Here is a 22,471-nt window from a genome sequence, read left to right as displayed (position 1 = left end):
GCGGAACATACTCCAGTCCGGGTTTCTCTCAGCCCCAAACAGCTCCGCAGACGCGGAACATACTCCAGTCCGGGTTTCTCTCAGCCCCAAACAGCTCCGCAGACGCGGAACATACTCCAGTCCGGGTTTCTCTCAGCCCCAAACAGCTCCGCAGACGCGGAACATACTCCAGTCCGGGTTTTCCGTTGAGCCGCTGTGGCGCGGTAGTAAAACAAAAGGCAGTCGGCCCATAGCTGAACCTTCATTATAGTGGATATTATTCTGTCGGCGCTTATTGGTTTCTCCTCGTATGAACCCGATTTCATCAGTATTATCTACATTATTCAGAAGACCGTTCTTTGGACCGAAATGACATGAAAGGAGCCTGATACTGGACCGTGAGTATTGTGAAAGGAGTTAGCCTCCGAGCTAACAGCCTGCCAGACCATATTATAGCACTGTAATAACCACACCTAAACATTTCCGGCTTTCTACGTGTTGCTTCATAGATCAAGCAATACAGGGAATATTTAAGGTAATTTATTGTGATTTAAAAGCTCAGTTGGTGTGTGTGTGTGTGTGTGTGTGTGTGTGTGTGTGTGTGTGTGTGTGTGTGTGTGTGTGTGTGTGTGAGTGTGAGTGTGTGAGTGTGTGTGTGTGTGTGTGTGTGTGTCACTGCAGCCTCGCGCCACTCCCCGGGTCACACAGAAACTATTACATTAAAATACAATTTAACGAAGCTAAGCGTAACCTCCGTATGTTGTGCTTCAGTAGCTACTCTAGCAGTATTTCTTGGTTAACATCTGTGCTTGTGAGGCTTACAACACGTTCTTGGGTTTTAAAAGCAGGGACCCCCTCAAAATGTGCCATGGTAACTCTGTTGTTTCCACTATTGTTGCTACATTAAATCTGTGGTAAGTTAGCATTAGCCACCACTCATAAAAAAATAACAACAAATGCCAGTAAGATCATAACAAAGATCTCAATAATTTAGCACTTTACTCAAGTAGAAATAACAGTTGTTTTTGGACGAACATACCAAAGCATATGTAAAAGTACCTGATTATAAATGTAGCACGTAATTTGATATTACATTTATTACATTGCAGCTTCATCGTTACAAATATTTAAACAGAAATATATGTAAGTTTCAATAGAAAGGTTTCATTTAGCGGGATGCTTGATACTGAGGGATTGTTTCATTGCAGGGTTGATGTTTACGGTGCAAGCGTCCCATTTTTGCAGGAGCCGCAGAGCCTCCGTGTGGGGCCCGAGGACCATGTTCCGTCCTGGAGGAGAGAGAGACTTCCAGACGTCGGCTCGAAGGATGGGGACGTCCCTGCTCTTCCAGCTGTCGGTTCATGAGCGAGAGTTGGACCTCGTGTTTCTTGACCACAGCTATGCCAAACCCTGGAACGCCCACCCGGATGCCAGCAGCGCGCGGCCCACCCGCATGCTGTTCGTCACCCCGCGGCGGCAGCCGGAGCCTTCTGTGTGAGTGAAGAGTTCTGGATAATCAGAGGCGGGAGATATTTTGCCTGGCTAACACTTGGAATTGACACCCGTTTTGGGTGATCTGATCACAAGTTATCAAGTGCAAGTTAGCATCTCAAATCATTTCTCCTGGAGCTCACATGTGTCTGATAATAGTGTAGCGCACTAGCGCTGTCTGCTTGTGTTCAGACTGCCTGAAACAAATGACACATCACTGGTTTGCAGCTGTGACGTCAGCTGTTCATTATTTAGATGATTTTATTTAGGGCCCTATGGATTCCGTAATGAATTCCGCTTGCTTGTTTTAATTTATTTTTTTTGGCAAATACATTTTTAGTAATCAAGTCTAATTGAAATCATGAAACGTGTACAATTTAACAATAATTTATTTGAATTTTAACACGTTACATTTTTTGACCCTTATATTTTGCTGTTGTATTTTTTTCATTATCATTTCTGTATCATTTTCCCCAAATTCTGTGTTTTCCATTTTAATTTATTTTATTTAGGGCCCTATGGATTCCGTAATGAATTCCGCTTGCTTGTTTTAATTTATTTTTTTGGCAAATACATTTTTAGTAATCAAGTCTAATTGAAATCATGAAACGTGTACAATTTAACAATAATTTATTTGAATTTTAACACGTTACATTTTTTGACCCTTATATTTTGCTGTTGTATTTTTTTCATTATCATTTCTGTATCATTTTCCCCAAATTCTGTGTTTTCCATTTTAATTTTTCCATTTCAGTGGTTTAATTCTTTTTTTAATTCATAACATTTTATCATTTCAATTATTTAGTACGTTTTTTTACCATAATATACCTTAATCAGATGTGCTTTAATTTTCTGGGACATGCCTGTGTATAAATGTATTAGCAAAAATAGTGGTAATCAAATGAAACCATAAAACATTAACAATTTGGGAATCAATCAATTATTTTTTTTAAGCGTAATGTAATCATTTTATTTTTTGGTAAATGAGGTTGTGCCCAAGACATTTTGAAGCTGCTCTGTTTATAAGTAAATGCATATGATTGTGAATTGAAAAAATGTTATCCGCTACAGTGATTTGGACATTTCCATTGACGTAGAGACGGTCACACCCATGCCAATGCCTCTCTATGACAATCAGAAAGCCCGTAGTGTGATGAACGAGTGTGATCGTCACGTTCTGTTTGCTCGAACCATCGCTGACGGACCACTTCCTCCCGATGATTGGGAAGAACACATCAACAAGTAAGAAAAGCTGCTGTAGGATAACTACAAGTTTGCAGATGTATGAGAAGAAAAATATAGTTTTCTCAAACATCTGAGATGCTCTGTTGGTGATCAACTGTTCTTCAATCTGTTTTAGGGCTGGCTGGTCATTGGCTCAGAACAAGCTCTTCAATAAAGTATTGAAAGCACTGCAGGCAGAAAGACTCAGCAGACTGGCCAATGAGGGGGTGAGTTTTCAAAACTGGGTTTAACTCACAAGCTCTGTTTTGTTCAGTTAAATGCAAGAGCTACTGCACAGGGTGTTCGCAGGTCCTTAAAAAGTCTTAAAATATTTTAAATAACGTTTTCCTAATATAAGGCCTTATAATTTGGATTCGATGGGTCTTAAATACTTTTGGTCACATTACCACTAAAATATCTTCAGTCTGACGGACCTAGTGACTGTTTACAATCATTGGACAGACCGAATATTTTTTCTTCCCCGCGGTAAGTTACTGCGTCATCAGAGAGAATTGCAGTAAGTTAGCAGAATACAAGGTCGCGCTGAGGCTCACTCTGTTTGTCTCTTTGTGAGAGTCTTCAGAACACATGATATAAACAGCACACATGAAGAAACTGAGTGGAAACACACTGAGGTAAAAATTCTAAATGTTTAGTTTATTCATAACATGATATAGTTAAGTAACACCATGACAAGTGAGCTATTTTGCTCAATATTCTCACGACGCAAAAAAACATTCAAAACACCTACAGAGTGCACGCATTACGTGAAGTCTAGTGCGCGTGCACATTTACAGTGCCTTCTTTCACTGCACGATTCAGTCTATTAAAATTCATTCAGAATGATCACAGATTCAAGACATGGGGGCAGAAAATGTGTATATTTATACCACTTCTTATAGTTAATCAAGTTCACACGGAAGAGTGCCTTTTTTTTTCTCCAAAAATTACCATATACAAATGTAATATTGATTTTTTTTTTTACAACAGTGCAATAAACTAGAAGTTTTATTAAGAGACTTACATTTTAGACACCACATTGCCTGTTTGTGCTCTATTTCGCCAACAAAAATAATTCCAAACACAGCAACAGCACTGTTTTGCGTCTCTGAGCAACATGACAGCATTTCGTTCCCGAATGAATCAACAGTTTAAATGATTCGGTTCAGTCGCAATGACTCACTTATTAACAGGGACTTGCTGCCACCTGCTGGCAGTTTTAATTTCATATTTAAAGTATCTTCATTTTTTAAATAATTTCAAATATCAGTATTCAACGTTTTATGTTTAATATATCAAAACATTATTTATGCATTTGTAATTGCAGGTTAAATGCATTCATGTTCTGCATTAAACAGTGTGTAAACCAGGGGTGCCCAACCCTGCTCCTGGCAAAAATCCTGCAAAGTTCAGCTCCAACCCTAATCAAACACACCTGAAGCAACTAATTAGGGTATTCAGGATCACTTAAAAATTAAAGGCAGGTGTCTTTGATTAGAGTTGGAGCTAAACTTTGCAGGACAGTCGATCGCCAGGAGCAGGGTTGGGCACCCCTGGTGTAAACACTTCTAAATGTCACTTCAGGTGCAGCTTATGTCTGGATTGCAAAGATGAATTTTGTTGATACTGATTTCATTGGCTTGGTAACAGCCCAAATGTCTTATTATTCTAATTGACTGATTAAATTTAAGAATTTGACTCAAAAGATAATGCACACATAGAAAAAATGGCTTTATAAAGGTAAAATGCTCATAAAAGGTAAACATCTATTTATACTTATTGGAAAAGATTAATTTATATCTGACCACCACACAGAATATGAAAAACTTTAGGAGTCAGCTGTCCACGAACGTCCTTAAGATACCAGCGTGATAATACACTTAATCAGTTGAATGAATGACTCAGTGACTCGCTCATTAAGTGACTTACCGCCACTCACTGGTAGTTTAGTTGAGAAGTCTGTTGAAAAGTATAAGATATTTTGTATGGGATATTGTCTGCTTACATTAAAAGTTCACTGTATATCATAGTAATATCATTACAGCAATGATATTTTGTTTTCTTTTTAATTTAAACACATTAAATATAACATTTATGTATGTGATAAAATGTGTATTTCCATTACAGGTTTAAGTCTTAAATTTCATATAAGGTGGTATTAAAAAGGTCTTTAAAAAGGTCTTAAATTTAACTTGTTCATGTCTGTAGAAACCCTGTGATTATTAAAGGTGCTTGTAACTATTTTTTCACTGGCTGTAATGATGGTGGTCCTAGACTGTATACTAGATGTCTTCTAAGAGTCCTAAGATCTGTACCTGATCACTTCTTACCCAAACCTGACGTGCGTAATTTATTCATTTTTTTTCAAACAAAAGAAAAGCTCAACCCGAGTTGATAAAATACGAAATCCCACATTAGATCTTCTTATCTTTTTTGTAGGTGAAATTCATTCTCTGATCCTGCTTCTTGGCACTTTAGGTTTGGTAATTTACAGTTTACAGGAAAGAGAGGAGAAGGGAAGAAATAAATAAGATATCATAGAATTACTTGATATGTTTTTTGTTTTTCATATATATATATATATATATATATATATATATATATACATATATATATATATACATACATACACACACACACACAGATTGGTCTTCTCTAGACCTCTATTTGCTAAAAAAAAACACATTTATTTAAAATGACCTGATCACAATATATTTTATACACTATTACTATTTATCACAATGAGAAGAAAATACTTTCTGCATGTTTTTTAGACCTTGAGAATTAATGTAAACGCAACTTGTTTGTTCACTATTGAACTCCAAAGACTAGCAACCTTTTATTTTAGGGCCCCATTCAATTTGCTTGTGTCTTTCATTTTATTTTTTCTGGATTCTGTTTTATGATATATTACAATTTTATCATCAAAATGGTATCTAATTAAATGTATTACTACAACTTTAACAATTGAATCAATCTTTTAAATTGTAATCAAATGAAAATGACAATTAATTTGGATGAAAAATATCTTGGCTGTATGAAAGTCCTTAAAATATTATTGTTACTACTTTAAGAAGTACATTTTAGTATACAGTAGTAGTAATATATTTCTGTCATAATTTCTTCAAGTTAAACTGAAGTTTTATTTTGATTGTTTGTCTTGCAGATCTTTCAGTTTTACTTTGTTTCAGTGTGTGTTTGATGGTAGTTTTTCTCAAATAAATGTGACTCTCAGAGCAGCTCTGGAGATAAGTTTACCTCCTTATATATTGAGACACAGACGCTAAAAACACTGCAAGCGTCACATGTTTGTGTAGTAGATGAAACTATGCCACTGATTCACACAGACGCACACAGATCATGCAGCCTTATAGTGGCATGCACCGACTGGCTGCTGTCGTGTTTATTTCTGCTGTGTGTGATAGACTGTTAGATTAATCCTTATCGAGTAAAAATGTCCAGAGCTTATCATTGATATCAACATAACTTTTATCGCGATCTCAATATGATTGTTTATAGCCCAGTCCTACCCGAGGCTACTAATATCAGTATCAGTTGGATGTCAACAAACAAAGATATGAGATGCATTGTTCCTTTTTAAAAGTTGATAATCCGATTTGTTTAGCTATGCATGATTATTTTCTAAAATTGAATTATTTGCTTTTACCATTATTTATCCCTGCTGTCAGAACAGACCTGCCACAAAACCAAATGGGAAACATCATGATGGATAGATGGTTGTTCTAATGCAAAAGTGCTCTCTCTCTTACTCTGTGTCTCTGCTCTTCACAGGCCAGTAATGAACCTGTCTTACGCAGAATAGCTGTGGATAAATGTGCTCGTAAGGTCCGCCACGCTCTGGCCAGCATCAACTGGGACATAAAGCTGACTCAGTGGCTTCATAGCACACTTGTGGAGTCTTTGAGTCTTGCTATGCTGGCCGCTTACCTTGATGTACTGCAGACACTCAAAAGCAAGGTGGGATGCCTTCTTATCATATTACCACGGTTTGTGTAGAGTCCATAGGAAGAGGTTACACTGTTTTTTTATTCTTCTCTTATGACATCTCCACATTTACCCTTTTAGGTACCATCCCTGATCGACAGGATGTTGCTGTCATCCTCTGTAAAAACGGGAGCGGCAGGAGCTGAGGCTCTTTCTCTGCTCCTTAAGCGGCCATGGGACCCTGCTGTGGGTGTACTATCACACAACAAACCAGTATGTACTGCACTATATTTTGTTCTTTTAATATAATTGTAATAATGGGTCATGTGTCTTTTTGCTGTGAAATATAAACTATTTCTTATAAAGTAAATGTAACTTATGTTGTTGGTGATATTTCAAGATGAACACTTACAAAATATCTCAAAACAAAATTTTTTTTATTCATCTATTGCAACAAGAACAACTAATATAAAATAAAAATGATTAAAAGGCGCAAGTGTAGGCAGTTTCTATTTATAACACGTGTTTGCAGCGTTGAGCAGTGTAGCCAATCACAGACATATCTGTTGATTTCTGGAACGCAATGAGCAATCAGAGGTGTTTAATCCACTCACCGCTCAAACGCCGGCGTTCTTGTGCAGTGCTGAAATTTGCGTGCTCACGAATCCTCTCATTAACACACGAATTATGAACGATTCATTATGCATATATTCATTGTGGTATAACAGAGCTTTGTGAGTCAACTTTTTAGAGATTATAAAGGAAGCGCTGCTCACATTCTGCCATTCCAAACCATGCACGGCCTATGCTTGCTTTTAGTTAAAAATAACAGTGTTTTTTGAATGTTGATGCTTTAATAACACATATTTTATCAGGAGCGTTTATGCTGGGATTTTGTGGCTAGGCGTCATGAAACGTACTCTTTCATGTCAATTTCATTGATGTACAGAAAAAAGTAACTTAACTAAATACTTCTGAAATAAATTAATCAGAACTTGATTATTTTTAAAAGGTGAGTAATCGGTAATCTGCCATTTTAATTAAATTTCCAGAGTAACTTGCACAACACTGCTCTCAACTATCATTGTATTGCATTATTTGTTTGACCCCATAATAAAAATGGCAGCGCTTTGATTATAAACCTAAACATATTTAAATATTATCTTAAGACATTTTGTTATAGATATATAGTAACAACTGAACTGTATATGCATTTGGTGTAAATGGTCTGCTATACTGTTATATCCCACTGATTCACATTACAAGCTATCAGAATTTAATCTCACTTTTTGGCTGTATGAATACCAGCATCTGCACCAAATTTGTTTTGAAGATTCATTTGTAATGTTTTGTCTGAAGGTTCAATAAACTTCAATAAAAATATATATACAGTGGGTACGGAAAGTATTCAGACCCCCTTGTCAGGCTTTACAGGGTTATTGAGAATGGGAGATATTTGTTTGTGGTAGTATTTATGTAATATAAAAGTCTTTAACAGGAAATGTCTGCTATACTCCTGATGGATGTCTTGATTGCTGTCTGAATCTGATTTGTGTGCTCATGTTTATTATTTCAGAGTAAACTTCCTGGATCCCCCCTGATCCTGATAGCCCCTTCAGGACCAACAAACCCCACCTTCTCTACCTCCCGACGAATGAGATTCTGGCAGTCTCAGCTCTCCTGTTTAGGGAAGGTATGCAAAATCACAGGCAAATACAGCTGTCTCAAACACTTCGATGTTGTGTTCTCCATCATAATTTCAGATGTAGGCTTGGTTTCATTGAGATTAACATCATTTGTAAATAAAAAATATTGTGTTAATGTTATTCTTGCATTCATAGAGTCCTTTCAGTTTCTGATTGAAATAAAACTGATTCTGCGTTTTGTGTCTGTCTGTTTTGGTGATTCAGGTCATTCCCATTAACGTTCATGTGGGCAGTGGAGCCAACATCGGAATCACGCAGTGTGTAGAGCACATGATCGGCACAGTCAGAGGAAAAGTCATTGAGGTGCAAAACAACACACAGCTCTAGCTAGCCAATGACACTTTCGCTTTCAGAAAACTATAGAAGTCCGCGATGTGATTTTTCTGTATTTTCTGATCTCAGGTGTACGATCCATGTCAATGTTACTTCGTGTAGCTTTTCAACAGCACTCAGACAGTGTTCAAAATGAACACATGCTTGGCAGCAAAGTTAAAAAACCCAGTGTTGGCGAGTATATAAATCAGTGATACGTAGGCCTGTCGCAATAATCAATATATCGACTTATCGCGCAATATATGTACATGACCTCAATACATTTTGGTGACGCAATATATCGCCCAATATATTTACTTAAAAATTAATGTCACCATGTTTTGTACATTCCACTTGTGCTTGCGTCTTTTGCAGCTTCTTGTACATAACGTGGTGTAGTCATGAGGTGCTGCTAGTACAAATTAAAAAAATGCTTCTACAAAAAAAGTTTCATCTGCAGATATGGCCTTGTTTAGGGATCTGTGCCTTTGTGCGTACGGACATCTGACTCCTTGAGTGATTGTGTTTTTCAGCAATAGTGTGCACCCTTAATTTACAGAGAAAAGAATGTCAGGGAAAAATCTGTAGATGGAAAAATCTCTATACAAGTTCTTTGTGTATTTTTCTTTTTTTCTACTTTTTGTTAGAAAATGTTTATTTACTATTTATTCAGTTTTTTTAAGGTATCTAATATTTTGATACTTAATTCCCATGATTTAAATATTCTTAAAAATTCAAAGTTTGTTGTCATTTGGAAGTGTGTAGGCCTTCTTGCATTATTATGCTGTTACATTATGATTATATATTCAGTGGCATAAAATGATCTTTAAAATGACAATAATATCGCTTATCGCAATTATTTCTGGGGCAATATATCGCACAACAAAAAGTTGTTATCGTGACAGGCCTAGTGATACGTGTCATCCGGCCAGTAACCTGTGCATGTTTCAGAGTGCAGCATGGTACTGTGTTCAGTAACAAGTGAGCAGCTCATGATCCAGTGTTTTCAGTGTCCTGGAGCGCTTCACAGAAAATGCTGCTCTACAAGTGCTGTGAGTTTGGGTTGAAAATGCAGCACGTGCCAACCATCTTCCCAAATTTATCATCAACAGAAGGAAAGCTTTAAGGTCTGCACATAAACTTTTGAAAGCAAAGCAACCTCGGCATCCGATTCCAGGCCTTCACGCTCCTTGAGTTTCTCCACCGCTGGAAAGATGCTCCAATATTTACTCGGGTCCTACCTCTTGCCTGATCGTAACCCTCCTTTTTAATGTTTTGTTCCTTTGAAATTTTCCTCTTTTATTTTTTATTATCAGCGATCTCTCGCTATCTATAGTCGATCTGCTAATATCCGTCCTGTTTACTCACTGAGCGCTCTCTTCTCCCTGTCATTACTAGACTTGCCCCTTACTGCTGATTGGCTGCGAGTGTTTTGGGACTCGGTCCGACAATGTGGCCAAAAGGGTTTTTCAAAAATCGCTTAGTGCACCTTTAAGACATAAATATTAGTATTGTAATTTTACTGTTGTTTTCTGAAATATATTATTATTATTATTATTATTATTGTATAAGAATTTACATGGTTTTTCTTCTTCTTTTTTTTTTTTCCTTCGCTGATCACGTCAGATAAATGCTGTTCTTGTCCATCTAGATGTCCTAAATTTATTTTATCAATTTGTGATTCTCTAGTAATTATAAGAAATTAAAGGCATATTCTTATATGTACAAATACATTTATAGAGAGCACTTATTTGTGGAATTGGTCTAGAATTCCACAGAAAATAATAACAAGCCACAGTTTGTAAAGTATGGGAAAAAAATGTACGCAGCTGAATACTGGATATAATTTATATGAAGCTGTTGAATTGTTTATTTTTAAAATGCTTAATTTGTTTATAAATGATATATTTTACTAAAATGTCCTGCTTTTAATAAGTTGACAAAACATTTTTTTTTTTTTTTTTAAATGATCTGTCATTGTATGTCATTTTAAATTATCATGTTCGTGCCAAAAAATAATATTTGGTGATGGGAATAAAACTAAACATGAAGTATGTTTAAAGATAATTGTGTTCTTTTGCTCTAGGTTCACAGTCACTTTCCTCACAAGCCGATCATCTTGGTGGGCTGGAATGTGGGGTCATTGATCTCTTGTCATGTAAGTCTCTCTCAACATTAGTTTTCTGCATTGTCGTCTATGATCGGCTGTAAACTGATGAATTTATAGATGTCTGTGTTTGTGTCCAGGTGTCCCTTATGGAGTATGTGACTGCTGTTGTGTGTTTGGGTTTCCCCCTCCAAACTGTCAATGGGTCACGAGGGGTAAGAGGAAACACAGTTCATAGTTTCTCCCTGCTCTTTGCCATGATGAGCAGCATGAGAACATTTAGCAGATGCTTTAAAGATTGCTGGCTGAAGTATAATGTTTGGACTGTGTTTGTCAGGATGTTGATGATCCGCTATTGGACATGAAGACTCCAGTGCTGTTTGTGGTCGGTCAGAACGCACTTCAGTGCAGTCCTGAGAACATGGAGGAGTTCAGGGAGAAGATTCAGGCTGATAACAGCATGGTAGTTGTTGGAGGGTCAGACGACAACTTGAGGTTTGTGTTCGTGTCTTCAGACATTCACGTGTGTGTTTCTGGGGAAGCACTCTGTATAGACTGGTTGAAAGCATTCGGCTTTGTTTACAGGATCAACTCCACTAAGATGAAGACAGAAGGCCTGACCCAGACCATGGTGGATCGCTGCATTCAAGTCAGTACTTCTCACTTCTCTTCCCCACAAAATTAATAAGCATAGTATTCAAATCAGTTAAGCTTGATTTCACATGTCATTCAGGGTGAAACTAAAGGTCAGAACGAGCTAAAGTCTAATTTTAGGGAAAGCTGACTGCTCGGTCTTGTGTCCCCTCTATAGTGTTTAGCCACAGACTTTTTTCCCCTTTGTTTTCAGGATGAGATAGTTGATTTTCTGACAGGAGTTTTGACCCGTACTGAGAGCCATGGCCATGGCTCTGGTGAGACTCGAGATTTGGATGCAGAGAAGAAGAAGAAACCTCGTCGTGAGCTGCCCTTTGAGCTTGAGAGGTCACGACCCTCTTCACCTGCCGTGAGGGTACCCATCTCCCCATCTGGATCTGAGGTGAGAAGATTTTGAAAACAAATGTGACCCTGGAGCACAAAACCAGTCTTAAAGGGGTCATATGATGCTATTTTAAAGATCATTATTTTGTGTATTTGGTGTAACAGAATATGTTGACGTACTTTAATGTTCAAAAAACAAAGAAATCATTAGGATATAAGTAAATGTTACATGAAGATATTTAGTAAATTTCCTACCATAAATATATTAAAACTTAATTTTTGATTAGTAATATGCATTGCTAAGAACTACATTTGGACAACTTTAAAGGTGATTTTCTCAGTATTTTTATTTTTTTGCACCCTCAGATTCCAGATTTTTAATTAGTTGTATCTCGGCCAAATATTGTCCGATTCTAACAAACCACACATCAATGGAAAGCTTATTTATTCAGCTTTCAGATGATGTACTGTTGGATGATGATGTAACACAAATGTTGGATACACCAGGAGATATGTGTAAGCTTTGTCAGCTTTATCCTCATCTACGTAGAAAACTTCTATTCGGTTTTATTTTTCCCAAATTATGTTTTATTTAATTTTTTCTGTACTTTTTCTGGATTCTATTTTAATGGTTAAAATAAATTGTGGTAATCAAAAAGAATGTCTGATTAATTGAAATAATAAAACTTGTACAATTATATATATATACACACAATATTAATAAAGTACACTTGTTTTCTGGATTTATGATTTAAAACATGTATTATCATAGACGGTGGGCAAATGAAGACATAACGCATTAGCAATATTTCAACATGTAATCAAATACAAATCTTTTATTTTTTTGGCAAAGTGCTGCAAAACAGAGATTTACTCTTTAAATTAAAACATTGAAGAAAAATTGTGATTATTCCTTTAAAAAAAAGGTGGTGATGATTATTAGATTATTATTTATTTTAATTTGAGTGTAAAGCTCTACTTTTAATTTATTCATTCAAAATTTGCCAAACTCTGTGGTATACTGTAAATTCCATTTTTAGGAATTCCGTGTTTCTTTACGCTTTTTCCACACCACGGAATTCATAGGGCCCTAAAAACTCTAGTAACCACATAGTAACATTCCTAAAACCAATCAGAACATGTAGTTTTAGTTCATATAAAGAGGCAATGAATCATGTGAAGTAATTCAGACCTCTGCAATAATGTTTCCCTTTCAGGATATGTCCAGTGTCTGCAGCAGTCCTACAGCCAGTCCCAAACCCAAGATGGTCGGACTTTCTCCAGCTCAGAAATCCAGTCTCATTACTGCCACACAGCTGCTGAAGACCCACATGCAGCGCTCAGGAACTGTGCTCACACACAAACAAGCGCAAGGTGTGTAAATGCACAGATTGAGCCCCAGAACCCTCTACACCGCATACACACAGGACGCGCTTTTGTCGGTGCTGTTATTTGTTGTGCTAAGGCTGTTTTTGCCTGGTGAGACATAAATGCACAAAATATATGACTGGCAACCAATTTTATGCATCGCTGGTAACAAAACCGGTAGTAATGTGTCTCTCGTCCCTGGCTTTTAGTTCTGTTTTTGTTTTTGAATGCAAAAGTGTATCCTGTGTGTAGGGGTGTGCGATATATATCGTCTGTGATGATATCGTAATTGTTGTTTTAACGATGTGCAATTTGACATTATCGAGTATTTTGCAAAAACCATTCAAAACATCCCTACAGAGCGCACGCATACATTATGAGAAGTCTAGACTAGTGCGTGTGTGCATTTAGAGTGCGTTCTTTCACTGCATGATTCAGTCTATTAAAATGCATTTAGAATGATCACAAATTCAAGACATGATGGCAGAAAATGTATATAATTATACCACTTCATATAGTTATTCAATTTCACACGAAGAGTGCCGTTGTTCTCCAAAAATTACCATGATTACAAATGTGACATTGAATTCAATAAACAATAAGTTAATTAAGAGACTTACGTTTTAGACACCATATTGCTTGTTTTTGCTCTATTTCACCAACAAAAATCATTCCGAATACAGCCACAGTGCTGTTTTGTGTCTCTTTTCTTTTTTTCATGTTTTAAATCATTTCAAATATCAGTATTCAACGTTTTATGTTTAATATATCAAAACATTATTTATGCATTTGCAATTGCAGGTTAAATGCATTCATGTCTTGCATTAAACAAAATACACGTGTGTAAATACATCTAAATGCCACTTCAGATGCAGCTTCTGATAACAGCCCAAATGTCTTATTACTCTAATTCCCTGATTAAATGTACGAATTTGACTCAAAAGATAATGGACACTTTTAGAAAAAATGGCTTTATAAAGGTAAAAATGCCCATAAAATGCAAAAATCAGTTTAAATTTATTGGAAAAGATTAATTTCTATCAGTGTGAACTGACCACCAGAATATGAAGAATATTAAAAACATTAGGAGTCAGCTGTCTTCGGCAGTCCTTAAGGTACCAGCACAATAACACACTCAGCAAAATACTGTCTAATTATCGTTATCGATAAAATCCCAGAAAATATCGAGATATAAATTTTTTGTCAATATCGCACACCCCTACCTGTGTGTATCTGAGTCATGTTAAGCCTGATCTGTTCTGCTGATGCCTGTGCATGTTAAATGACAAGGGCTACGCAGTTTACAGTTGAAAAGCTAACGTTAACCCTCTGGGATTTACAGTCACATCCTCCCTATATTGAGGAGAGTCTCAGATCCCATCAAGCAGTAATGTTGTGTGCGATTCCTGTCTTTTCTATCCCCTCTGCTTTCCTTCTTCACTCTCTCCATCTTTGTCTTCCGTTCGCTACAGCTCAGTTTGCTGCTTTTATGAAACATAATATGCTGGTGAGGAAAAGCATTCCTCCTGGCAGCCCTTCATGTCTCTTTGGTGAGTATCTCTCCCTCTCTTTTTCCTTCTGTCTTCCATCAGTCTGCCCCATTTGTCTGTCCTTCTTTACTAAAGGTTGTCTGTCATGTCTGTGTCACATATGTCCCTTTTACTGTTTCACCAGCTTGTGTTTGCTAAAGGGACTAACAATAGTGAATGCTTAAATGCATAATAAAAAACCCCTCTAGTCATAGTTTGTTGTTATTTTCCCTAACAGGTGCATTGTTTGGCTTTTGACCCTTAAGCACATTTAAAGTAGGATTTGACTGATAAATCGCCTAGGCCTATATATATATATATTTTTTTTTTTTTAATTATTGGCATCGGCCAAATTGTTTTTCTGATAAGAGTCAGAAGTAGGATTCTCTGCCTTCATTAATGTCTTTGTTTAACAGATCTGTCTAATAATTGAAATCAATACACTATAATGCTTTTTCATATACTGTCGCCATTCTTAAGTCTTTGAATATCTAAAAAACAATAGCAAACTTCTGCAAATCCAGCTGTTAGATCTTCTAGTGTGCATTGCAACCTGCATAAAATATATGTGTGATGGTCCATCCATGCAAAGGATCCTGTGTGAATTAGATGCGGACAGGAAAGTCATTAGACATGCATAAGCAAGCAACATTAAATCCTTGGTTTAAATCTGTGCTGCACTTATATAGTTGCCTCTGTGTCATATTCACTGTGTGCTGTATGTAAAATGTCACCTGGCTAGTGCACACAGACCGAGTACATTAATGGTTATAGTCTTTATTTCCAATTTATTCATGTTTATAATAACTTGTATTTTTGTGTAATAAACGATTAATAGAAGTTTTTGTATAAAGTTTAAATACAGCTAATTATTAGTAAATGTATGAATTTATATGAATTTAATTGCAGAAATGATGCATGTGTAATTTATTATCTTTAAATTAAATATTGTGACATCGGCCAGATATCAGCATCGGCCAACAAAAAGTTCAGATCAGTTGAGTGCTTATTTAAAGATTTACATTTAGTTCAATTGCACTGTCCAAACTCAAATTTAATTCCAGTTCTATCCACTTAAACCCATAGATCTTTCACATTGTGTTCTTTAGTTCAGAAATGTGGTACAAATAACTGATGCACCAAAAGGAAAACTCTTGACCGAAATGTAAAATGAAGACAGTAGATATAAAACGAGTTTCATTTCACACAAACATTGCTATTTCTCCAAATCAGTTTTATCAGATTTGGAAGTTTTTACTACATAATTTGTGTTTGTGTGCCAGAAATGCATGGGAAGGAATGCAAGGAGTGCAAGACGCTCGTCAAAAGCCATTTCTGTCAATGCAACCAGCAATGACAAATACAGTATACTGTAACTGGTTCACTTCTGCAAAAAAAAAAAGGCCAGATAGTTTTCACACTAAAATTGCAATACTATAACTATGCAATCTTGAGTTCATTTCCTTCTTGTGCACTGGAGTTCTGAAAGCATCTTTCACACAAACCAAACACTGATGTCAAAATGACTTTGGGTCTGAATGTTTTAAAAGCATCTTAATCTGTACCCACTGACCTTTGCAGGATTTCATATGACCTGTATTGGCTCCTTCTGAACGCTCGGTGAGCTTGAGAGATTGTTGGAGACTGTTGGTGCTTAACTCTTCAGCATCGTGTGTTTCAGTGCCGGTGCCCAGTGAGCAGGTGGAGGGTTTGGACCGAGACGACCTGAGGCTCCACCTCAAGAGAAGACAGACGCCCAGTCCCACTCCCATCAAAGCCTCTAAAAGAGCCAAGATCAAAGTCACCATCGTCTCCCACGGAGACGCGGCGGGAAATACGGCTGGCTCCACTTCTCAGGAAGGTAATGAAAACGAAAGCCTCATTCAGCCTACTGAGCCGCTGGTTAAACTATATGCGGCATATTGATGCATTTGGGCGGAATGAAGATTTATGAAGTTTTCAGGCAGATTGATAACTTTGTTAATCTGATTTGTGAGTTGATTAAAGTTGGCTGTTCAGTTTAAAGGGATAGATTACCCAAAAATGTTGTTGTCATAATTTACTGGAAAAAATACTATGGAAGTCAATCAGATACACACAACATGCGCTACAATTTATCTCCTTTATGAAAGAATGTCTCGCCACTGTTTACAACTTCTAGTTTTCTGTATCGATATTATGGAAATGCACAAACAAAACATAAATGAAGAAAACAATCATAAATGACAATCAGAACAACCAAAAACCGCAATGTTGAGAAATGATACAATTTAAATAATCCTTCAGAAATCATACTAATATACTGATTATAAACATTTCTGATTATGATCAATGTTGAAAACAGTTGTCTCCTTCATTTTTCAGAAGCCATTATTACATTAATTCAGGATTCTTTGAACAGAAAGTTCAAATGAACAGCATTTATTTAAAATATGAATCTTTTGTAACATTATAAATGTCTTTACTGTTACTTTTGATCAACTTAATACATCCTTGCTAAATAAAAGTAATAATTTAAAAAGAAAAACTTACTGCCCCCAAACTTTTGAATGTTAGTGTTCTTGTTCAGTAAAATCACGTAATGCATAGTAGTCCCACGTAAAATTAGTGTCTTAGACTGTATCTTGCCACCTCAAGGTGTTTACATTTGTATTGGTGTTTTCTGTGCAGTGGGTTTGTCAGGAAAGCCCCTCGGACTGACAGTGGGCCATACAGTATCAGGGGCCAAAGAGCTGTCTGAGCTTCTCAGTGCACAAAGGTACCGTTATCTTTTCACACCAGGTACATTGTACAAGAGGAAAAAAAAAACGTTTCGATTTATCGTGCAGCATATTGTGTAATGATGATCTTGCTACATCACCCAATTGTAAGATTTATATCGCTGTTTTTATTGCAATATTTGCATGAATGTCATGCCATGTTGGATCAGATAATGTACCAGCTCTTGCATAACTCCATGACCCTGCATCTGCACTGTATTTTGTAAGTTTCCACTTATACATAGAACGTTTGTATAAGCTTGTAGAAAATGAAAAAAAAAAATCTACAAAGGTTTTTTCGGGAACACTTTATTTTAAGGTGTCCTTGTTACACGTTACTTGTACTTACTATTATAATAACAATTAATTATGCATAATTACATGCAAGTAACCCTAAACCTAACCTATCATATAGTAAGTACATGTAGTTAATTAATATTACTCTGTACTTAAATGTATAAATACACTGTAACAAGGACACCTTAAAATAAACAGTTTTTTCTTGTTAGATAGCATCAGTGTGTGTTGATGGTGGCTTGATTCTGAGCTGGTGTCCTGTGCTCCTTTAGGTCAGGAGGTTTGGCAGACGTGTCTGGAGCTTTGGGTTCCAGTGAAGGGCCGTTTCACAGCCTGCAGGGGAGTGTGATGTCGGGTTCTTCCTCTCCTGTCCAGGCTCAGGCCCCCGCCACTGCGCAAGGTACCACCACCATTACTTTCTGTCAACAGGGTCATCTGAAGCTCTTTGTTTAAAGTAGGGGTGCTCCGATCAGGATTTTTGAGGCCGATCTCAGAAAGCAGTATCTGCCGATACCGATCACCGATACCGATCTTTTTAAAGCCTTCTTTTTATCATTTATAACTATTTATATTAATGCTCCAATCAGGATTTTTAGACATTTATTCAGGGCCTGAATTAAATTTTTGAAAATAGGGGGAATTCCCCTCTTAGGTGACTCTCGTGAGAGGGGAAGCAGCTTTCACACAGGAGTCCGCTACTGATCCGTGGCTGTTTACCACAAACACAACATTTATCCATTATTTTGATTTCAAATCCAAACATTGTCACTGAAAATGCTTTTTCAGCATTGCAATTATTTTTTTTACACAGTACAGTAATACAATCTTGATGATTAAACACAATAAATATAAGCAACACATTATTCAATGCTTTTTACTTTTGCCTTTACTTACAGATTTATATATTAAGTTGCTCAAGCAAGTGGCAAAACATTTAAACTACTTTCCTTACGTTATCGCAAACTTACCATTGACAGAAACAGTTAGCTCTACTGCCTGTCCTTTTGCATTGAAATCTGTATTACAAGCAATCCTGCAGTTCATAAAGAACTTTGTTTTCCTACCTCCACGAGTGCCATCTATTATTGCCTTGTTTATCTAAAAGTGCTCTTTTAAAAGTAAGGCAATTTATAAACTTTAGTGACGATGTGAAACTGCCTCGATTGTGCAAGTGACAATTCCTGTATCAATTGTGCAGCGTGCAGCTCGTTATAGACAGACGCGATGTGTGGTGATCTGAAGCCATGTATTTTGAGAGAGACAGAGAGAGTGCGCGCGGTGATTCACTCACGCTGTTCGTGAAATTACGTCTCACACAAGGTTTTCAAATTACTTTATAAGCTATTGAAATATTATAATTATTTCACCCGCGCCGGACAGAGACCGAGACGGTGCCGCTGCATGTCGTGCCAAACCTCTCACGGCAGCGTCATCAGCTTGAGATCTTTTTTTTTTTTAGATCAGCCTTTTTAGAGATCGCCGATCAATCATCCCAATGTGATTATCGGCCGATAGTGATCGGTAACCGATCAATCATCCCAACGTGATTATCGGCCGATAGTGATTTGTGTCATTATTATTCTGCTTTGTTTTCATCTCTTAACTGCATGCATGTGTTCTTTGCAGCAGTTTAAATTATGTAAATACATACGAATACGAATAAATAACAAAACCAAAAAACAAATTATGGATAATTAATCCATAGTTGTTTGGTCAAATGCAGTAGTAAGTGTAGACTGTATACAGTATGCTGATATTCTGTAGTTTTTAATGTTAAGCAGTAGGGCTGGGTAAAAAATATCGATATCTCGATATTAATCAATTTTTTATTTTTTACGGAACGATATCTATTCTTCTATACGATGAATATTATTTTCATTGTATTGCAGTATTCAAACAATAAATGCCATTTTGGCGCTGTTTAATGTGGAGTAAGGGTCATGAAACCCTAAAACACAGTTTTTGAGATGTTAGCATACAGTATGTACAGGTTGCACATCAGTTAAAACAACAATAGCACTCATTTTGTCTATTATTAATGGAAAAGTGCGTGATTTTTTTTATTTTTTGGAGCCATTTCGTTCTTCCAGTTCAAAAAGTCACGTATATGGAGTGGTGATCGGCTGCCGTGGCTGGAGAGCACAAATCTAAGTCATCAGTTTTCTGAGCTTTTCTCAGAATTATTCTTGAGAATGTACTCTTACGATCCCGTCATGCGCTGTTACGCATGAGGTCGTCTTACAGCGGAGAATTCAAATCTTATGAAAGAGCTTGTGCGCTTTCAGGTTAACATGACACATATTTAATATGTAACCACATGTGGAGCGCGCATGAGAGAGCCGTTTCTGCTCTGAACGCCGTGATGAGTTTAACAACACTCGCTGCATGGTTCGTAGTTCATATCTGGACTGGAGCAAGCGTGTTTTAAGTTTTTGTGAACATATTTCATATTCTCTCGTGCTCTAAACATGAACTAGCACCGTGTATGCACACATTATCATGTCTTCTTCATATGTGCAAATAAGGGCACTGATACAGCGGTACGTCTAAACATGACCGCAATGACACGACGGATTATTGTGATACACAGCAAACAATAATATAGGCCAAAAATTCAAAGATTCCTCTCTGACTCTTTGTGTGTGTTTAGCTCCTTCTGCCAGTAGTCTGCTGCAGGGCCTCAGCCTCAGTCTGCAGGAGATCAACACTAAATCACCAGGCGTCCCCTCCACCACACAGGTGCCGGCCCATCTCTAATATCTCTATTGCTTCCTTTATAATAAACCTGATGTATAATTCCCACTGAACCGCTCCTGTCTGTGTGTGGTGGTGTTCAGGTGTGCGGAGCGAAGTCCCAGTGTCAGGGGCAGGTGTTGAGCTCGCTCAGCCCGGGTGGCAGCGGCACACTAGTGCGGGCGGTGCCGGTCGTGTCGACAGGATCCGGGATGACCAAAACCACAACTATCCACCATCTCCTCACCAACGGCGGCCTGGCCAAACTAGCCCATAGTCTGCCAGGACTGGCCCATGTCTCCAGTCAGAGCACGGGTACGTCCTCGTCGCCGCTGATGACACAGCGATCCAAACAGAGGCGTCCGCGATGAGTAGGGACTAGAGTAGCTGTAAGGTCAAAGGTCGAGTCCATGAGAAGCATCTAAGCTGATAAACGTTCTGACAGATCAATAAACATCCAGCTGAGCATGTAAATATGTACCATAAACTTTTTTTTTTTAATGCATGTAAAGAGCTTTATTAAGTGTTCTTCTACAATATCGGGCTGATTCCGTTGAAGAATTTTTCAGCTTGCGAACTAATGTACTTTTACACAAGTTGTTCATTTTAGTGCCATAGGGGTTGACCTTTAACTCAAACTGCTGTTATGTCCAGAGGACCAGAATATTTATATGGCAGTGCTGTAAAAATAACAGTCATGATCAATTCCCGAACATTCATGCTTAGTGTGACCACCTCGCTGTTGTGTTTGTTCCATTTTTCTGTTTTCATTTTGTTTCTGTTCTCTGTTTTTGTTATTTGTTTACCTGTTTTTGTTGGATAAGGAGTTTGTAAATCATAAGGCTTGCTCTACTCACAAAGACATTCATTAAATCCCCAACAGCAAACCATTTTTTCCTTGAAAATTTGGCATGTACTGTACCTGATATATATCCAAAATAATAGATTTTGAATCAAATCGAATCGCAAGCTTGTGAATGAGAACCAAATCGAATCGTGAAATTTGTGTTAAAAGCTCAGCCCTATTAAGCAGTGTATACTGTGTGTGCAATAAGCAGAAATCTGAACAGCTAGTGATGTACCTGATTGACAAGATTTAAGACATTTTAATGATTCACAATGAAAACTAAATGGCATTTAGATGGACAGCATTATTATAGCCTATACATAGTATACTGCATATTTTTAATAGTGATAGTACCCTGTATGTAGTATATAATAGTAGGCAGTATGCAGTATACTGTATAGTACACTGGTGTTGCTTTTCATGCACTCATTATGCAGCAGGATTTTTGGCGCCCCCCAGCTGACACCTCATCACAATGCAGTCACATCCCACAAACCTACAGACATTTGTATGTGACCTTTGATTTTTGTCTACAAAATCTATTATACACAACATGGAGAAAAAAAACCCACTGTAAAATACTCTGTGGTACCATCTTTTGATCAAATGCTGAAATGTGATGGACTAAATGCTTTAACATAATTAAATCAGCAGAGATTCGTAAGTCTTTCAATATTGGTGGAGCTAAAACTTTTGGAGCTGAACTTTTTAACATTTTTAATTATTGTTAGGTCATTTTAAAAAGGCTATTATTGAACTTTTGGCTTTGGCTCAGTGTTTAGACTGATAGCAGGCTGTTGCAATTAGTACTTAATGAGACAAAAGCAGAGGTGGACAGTAACAAAGTACATTTACTTGATTATTGTACTTTTTAAGTATCTGTACTTGAGTATTATTTTTTCTAGAAACGTTTGACTTTAACTTCACTACATCTGAAAGACAAATATCGTACTTTTCACTCCACTACATTTCTATCAAGGTCCTCGAAGTAGAAAGTCTTTACTACACTGAACAAAATTATAAACGCAACACTTTTGTTTTTGCCCCCATTTTTCATGAGTTGAACTCAAAGATCTGAGACTTTTTCTATGTACACAAAAGGCCTATTTCTCTCAAATATTGTTCACAAATCTGTCTAAATCTGTGTTAGTGAGAACTTCTCCTTTGCCGAGATAATCCATCCACCTCACAGGTGT

The 22,471-nt window shown here is 37.1% G+C and overlaps 1 protein-coding gene across 4 annotated transcripts; it reads left to right on the top strand.

Annotated features, from left to right (window-relative positions):
• Positions 1 to 163: 163 nt before the first annotated feature.
• On the top strand, positions 164 to 21,318 carry LOC107562654 (KAT8 regulatory NSL complex subunit 3). 4 transcript variants are annotated; one of them, XM_016247332.1, is made up of 20 exons: positions 164 to 377; positions 1,225 to 1,473; positions 2,542 to 2,712; positions 2,831 to 2,921; positions 6,487 to 6,672; positions 6,781 to 6,912; positions 8,216 to 8,332; positions 8,550 to 8,648; positions 10,744 to 10,815; positions 10,905 to 10,979; positions 11,102 to 11,259; positions 11,350 to 11,413; positions 11,612 to 11,800; positions 12,960 to 13,116; positions 14,583 to 14,660; positions 16,321 to 16,500; positions 17,310 to 17,397; positions 17,968 to 18,095; positions 20,346 to 20,434; positions 20,533 to 21,318. In XM_016247332.1, the coding sequence occupies exons 2-20, from the start codon at positions 1,259 to 1,261 to the stop codon at positions 20,797 to 20,799; spliced, it is 2,556 nt and encodes an 851-aa protein (XP_016102818.1). In that variant the 5' UTR covers positions 164 to 377; positions 1,225 to 1,258; the 3' UTR covers positions 20,800 to 21,318. The 4 variants fall into 4 exon arrangements, with proteins under 4 accessions (XP_016102818.1, XP_016102816.1, XP_016102819.1 ...); XM_016247330.1 differs by having other exon boundaries at positions 1,188 to 1,473; XM_016247333.1 differs by lacking the exon at positions 14,583 to 14,660 and having other exon boundaries at positions 1,188 to 1,473.
• Positions 21,319 to 22,471: the final 1,153 nt, after the last annotated feature.

Source organism: Sinocyclocheilus grahami, unplaced genomic scaffold, assembly GCF_001515645.1.
Source record: "Sinocyclocheilus grahami isolate Dianchi unplaced genomic scaffold, SAMN03320097.WGS_v1.1 scaffold831.1, whole genome shotgun sequence".
In the NCBI taxonomy this organism is placed as follows: Eukaryota; Metazoa; Chordata; class Actinopteri; order Cypriniformes; family Cyprinidae; genus Sinocyclocheilus; species Sinocyclocheilus grahami.
This window is presented reverse-complemented; position numbering and strand designations above follow the sequence as displayed.

What these genes read in the sequence shown, in the direction of transcription:
- LOC107562654 (XM_016247330.1), top strand. Translation starts at nt 1,193, where the DNA reads ATGTTTACGGTGCAAGCGTCCCATTTTTGCAGGAGCCGCAGAGCCTCC. An exon ending in TACTATCACACAACAAACCA is followed by an intron (nt 6,913 to 8,215) that starts GTATGTACTGCA and finishes TTATTATTTCAG; the next exon opens with AGTAAACTTCCTGGATCCCC. An exon ending in GGGTCAGACGACAACTTGAG is followed by an intron (nt 11,260 to 11,349) that starts GTTTGTGTTCGT and finishes CTTTGTTTACAG; the next exon opens with GATCAACTCCACTAAGATGA.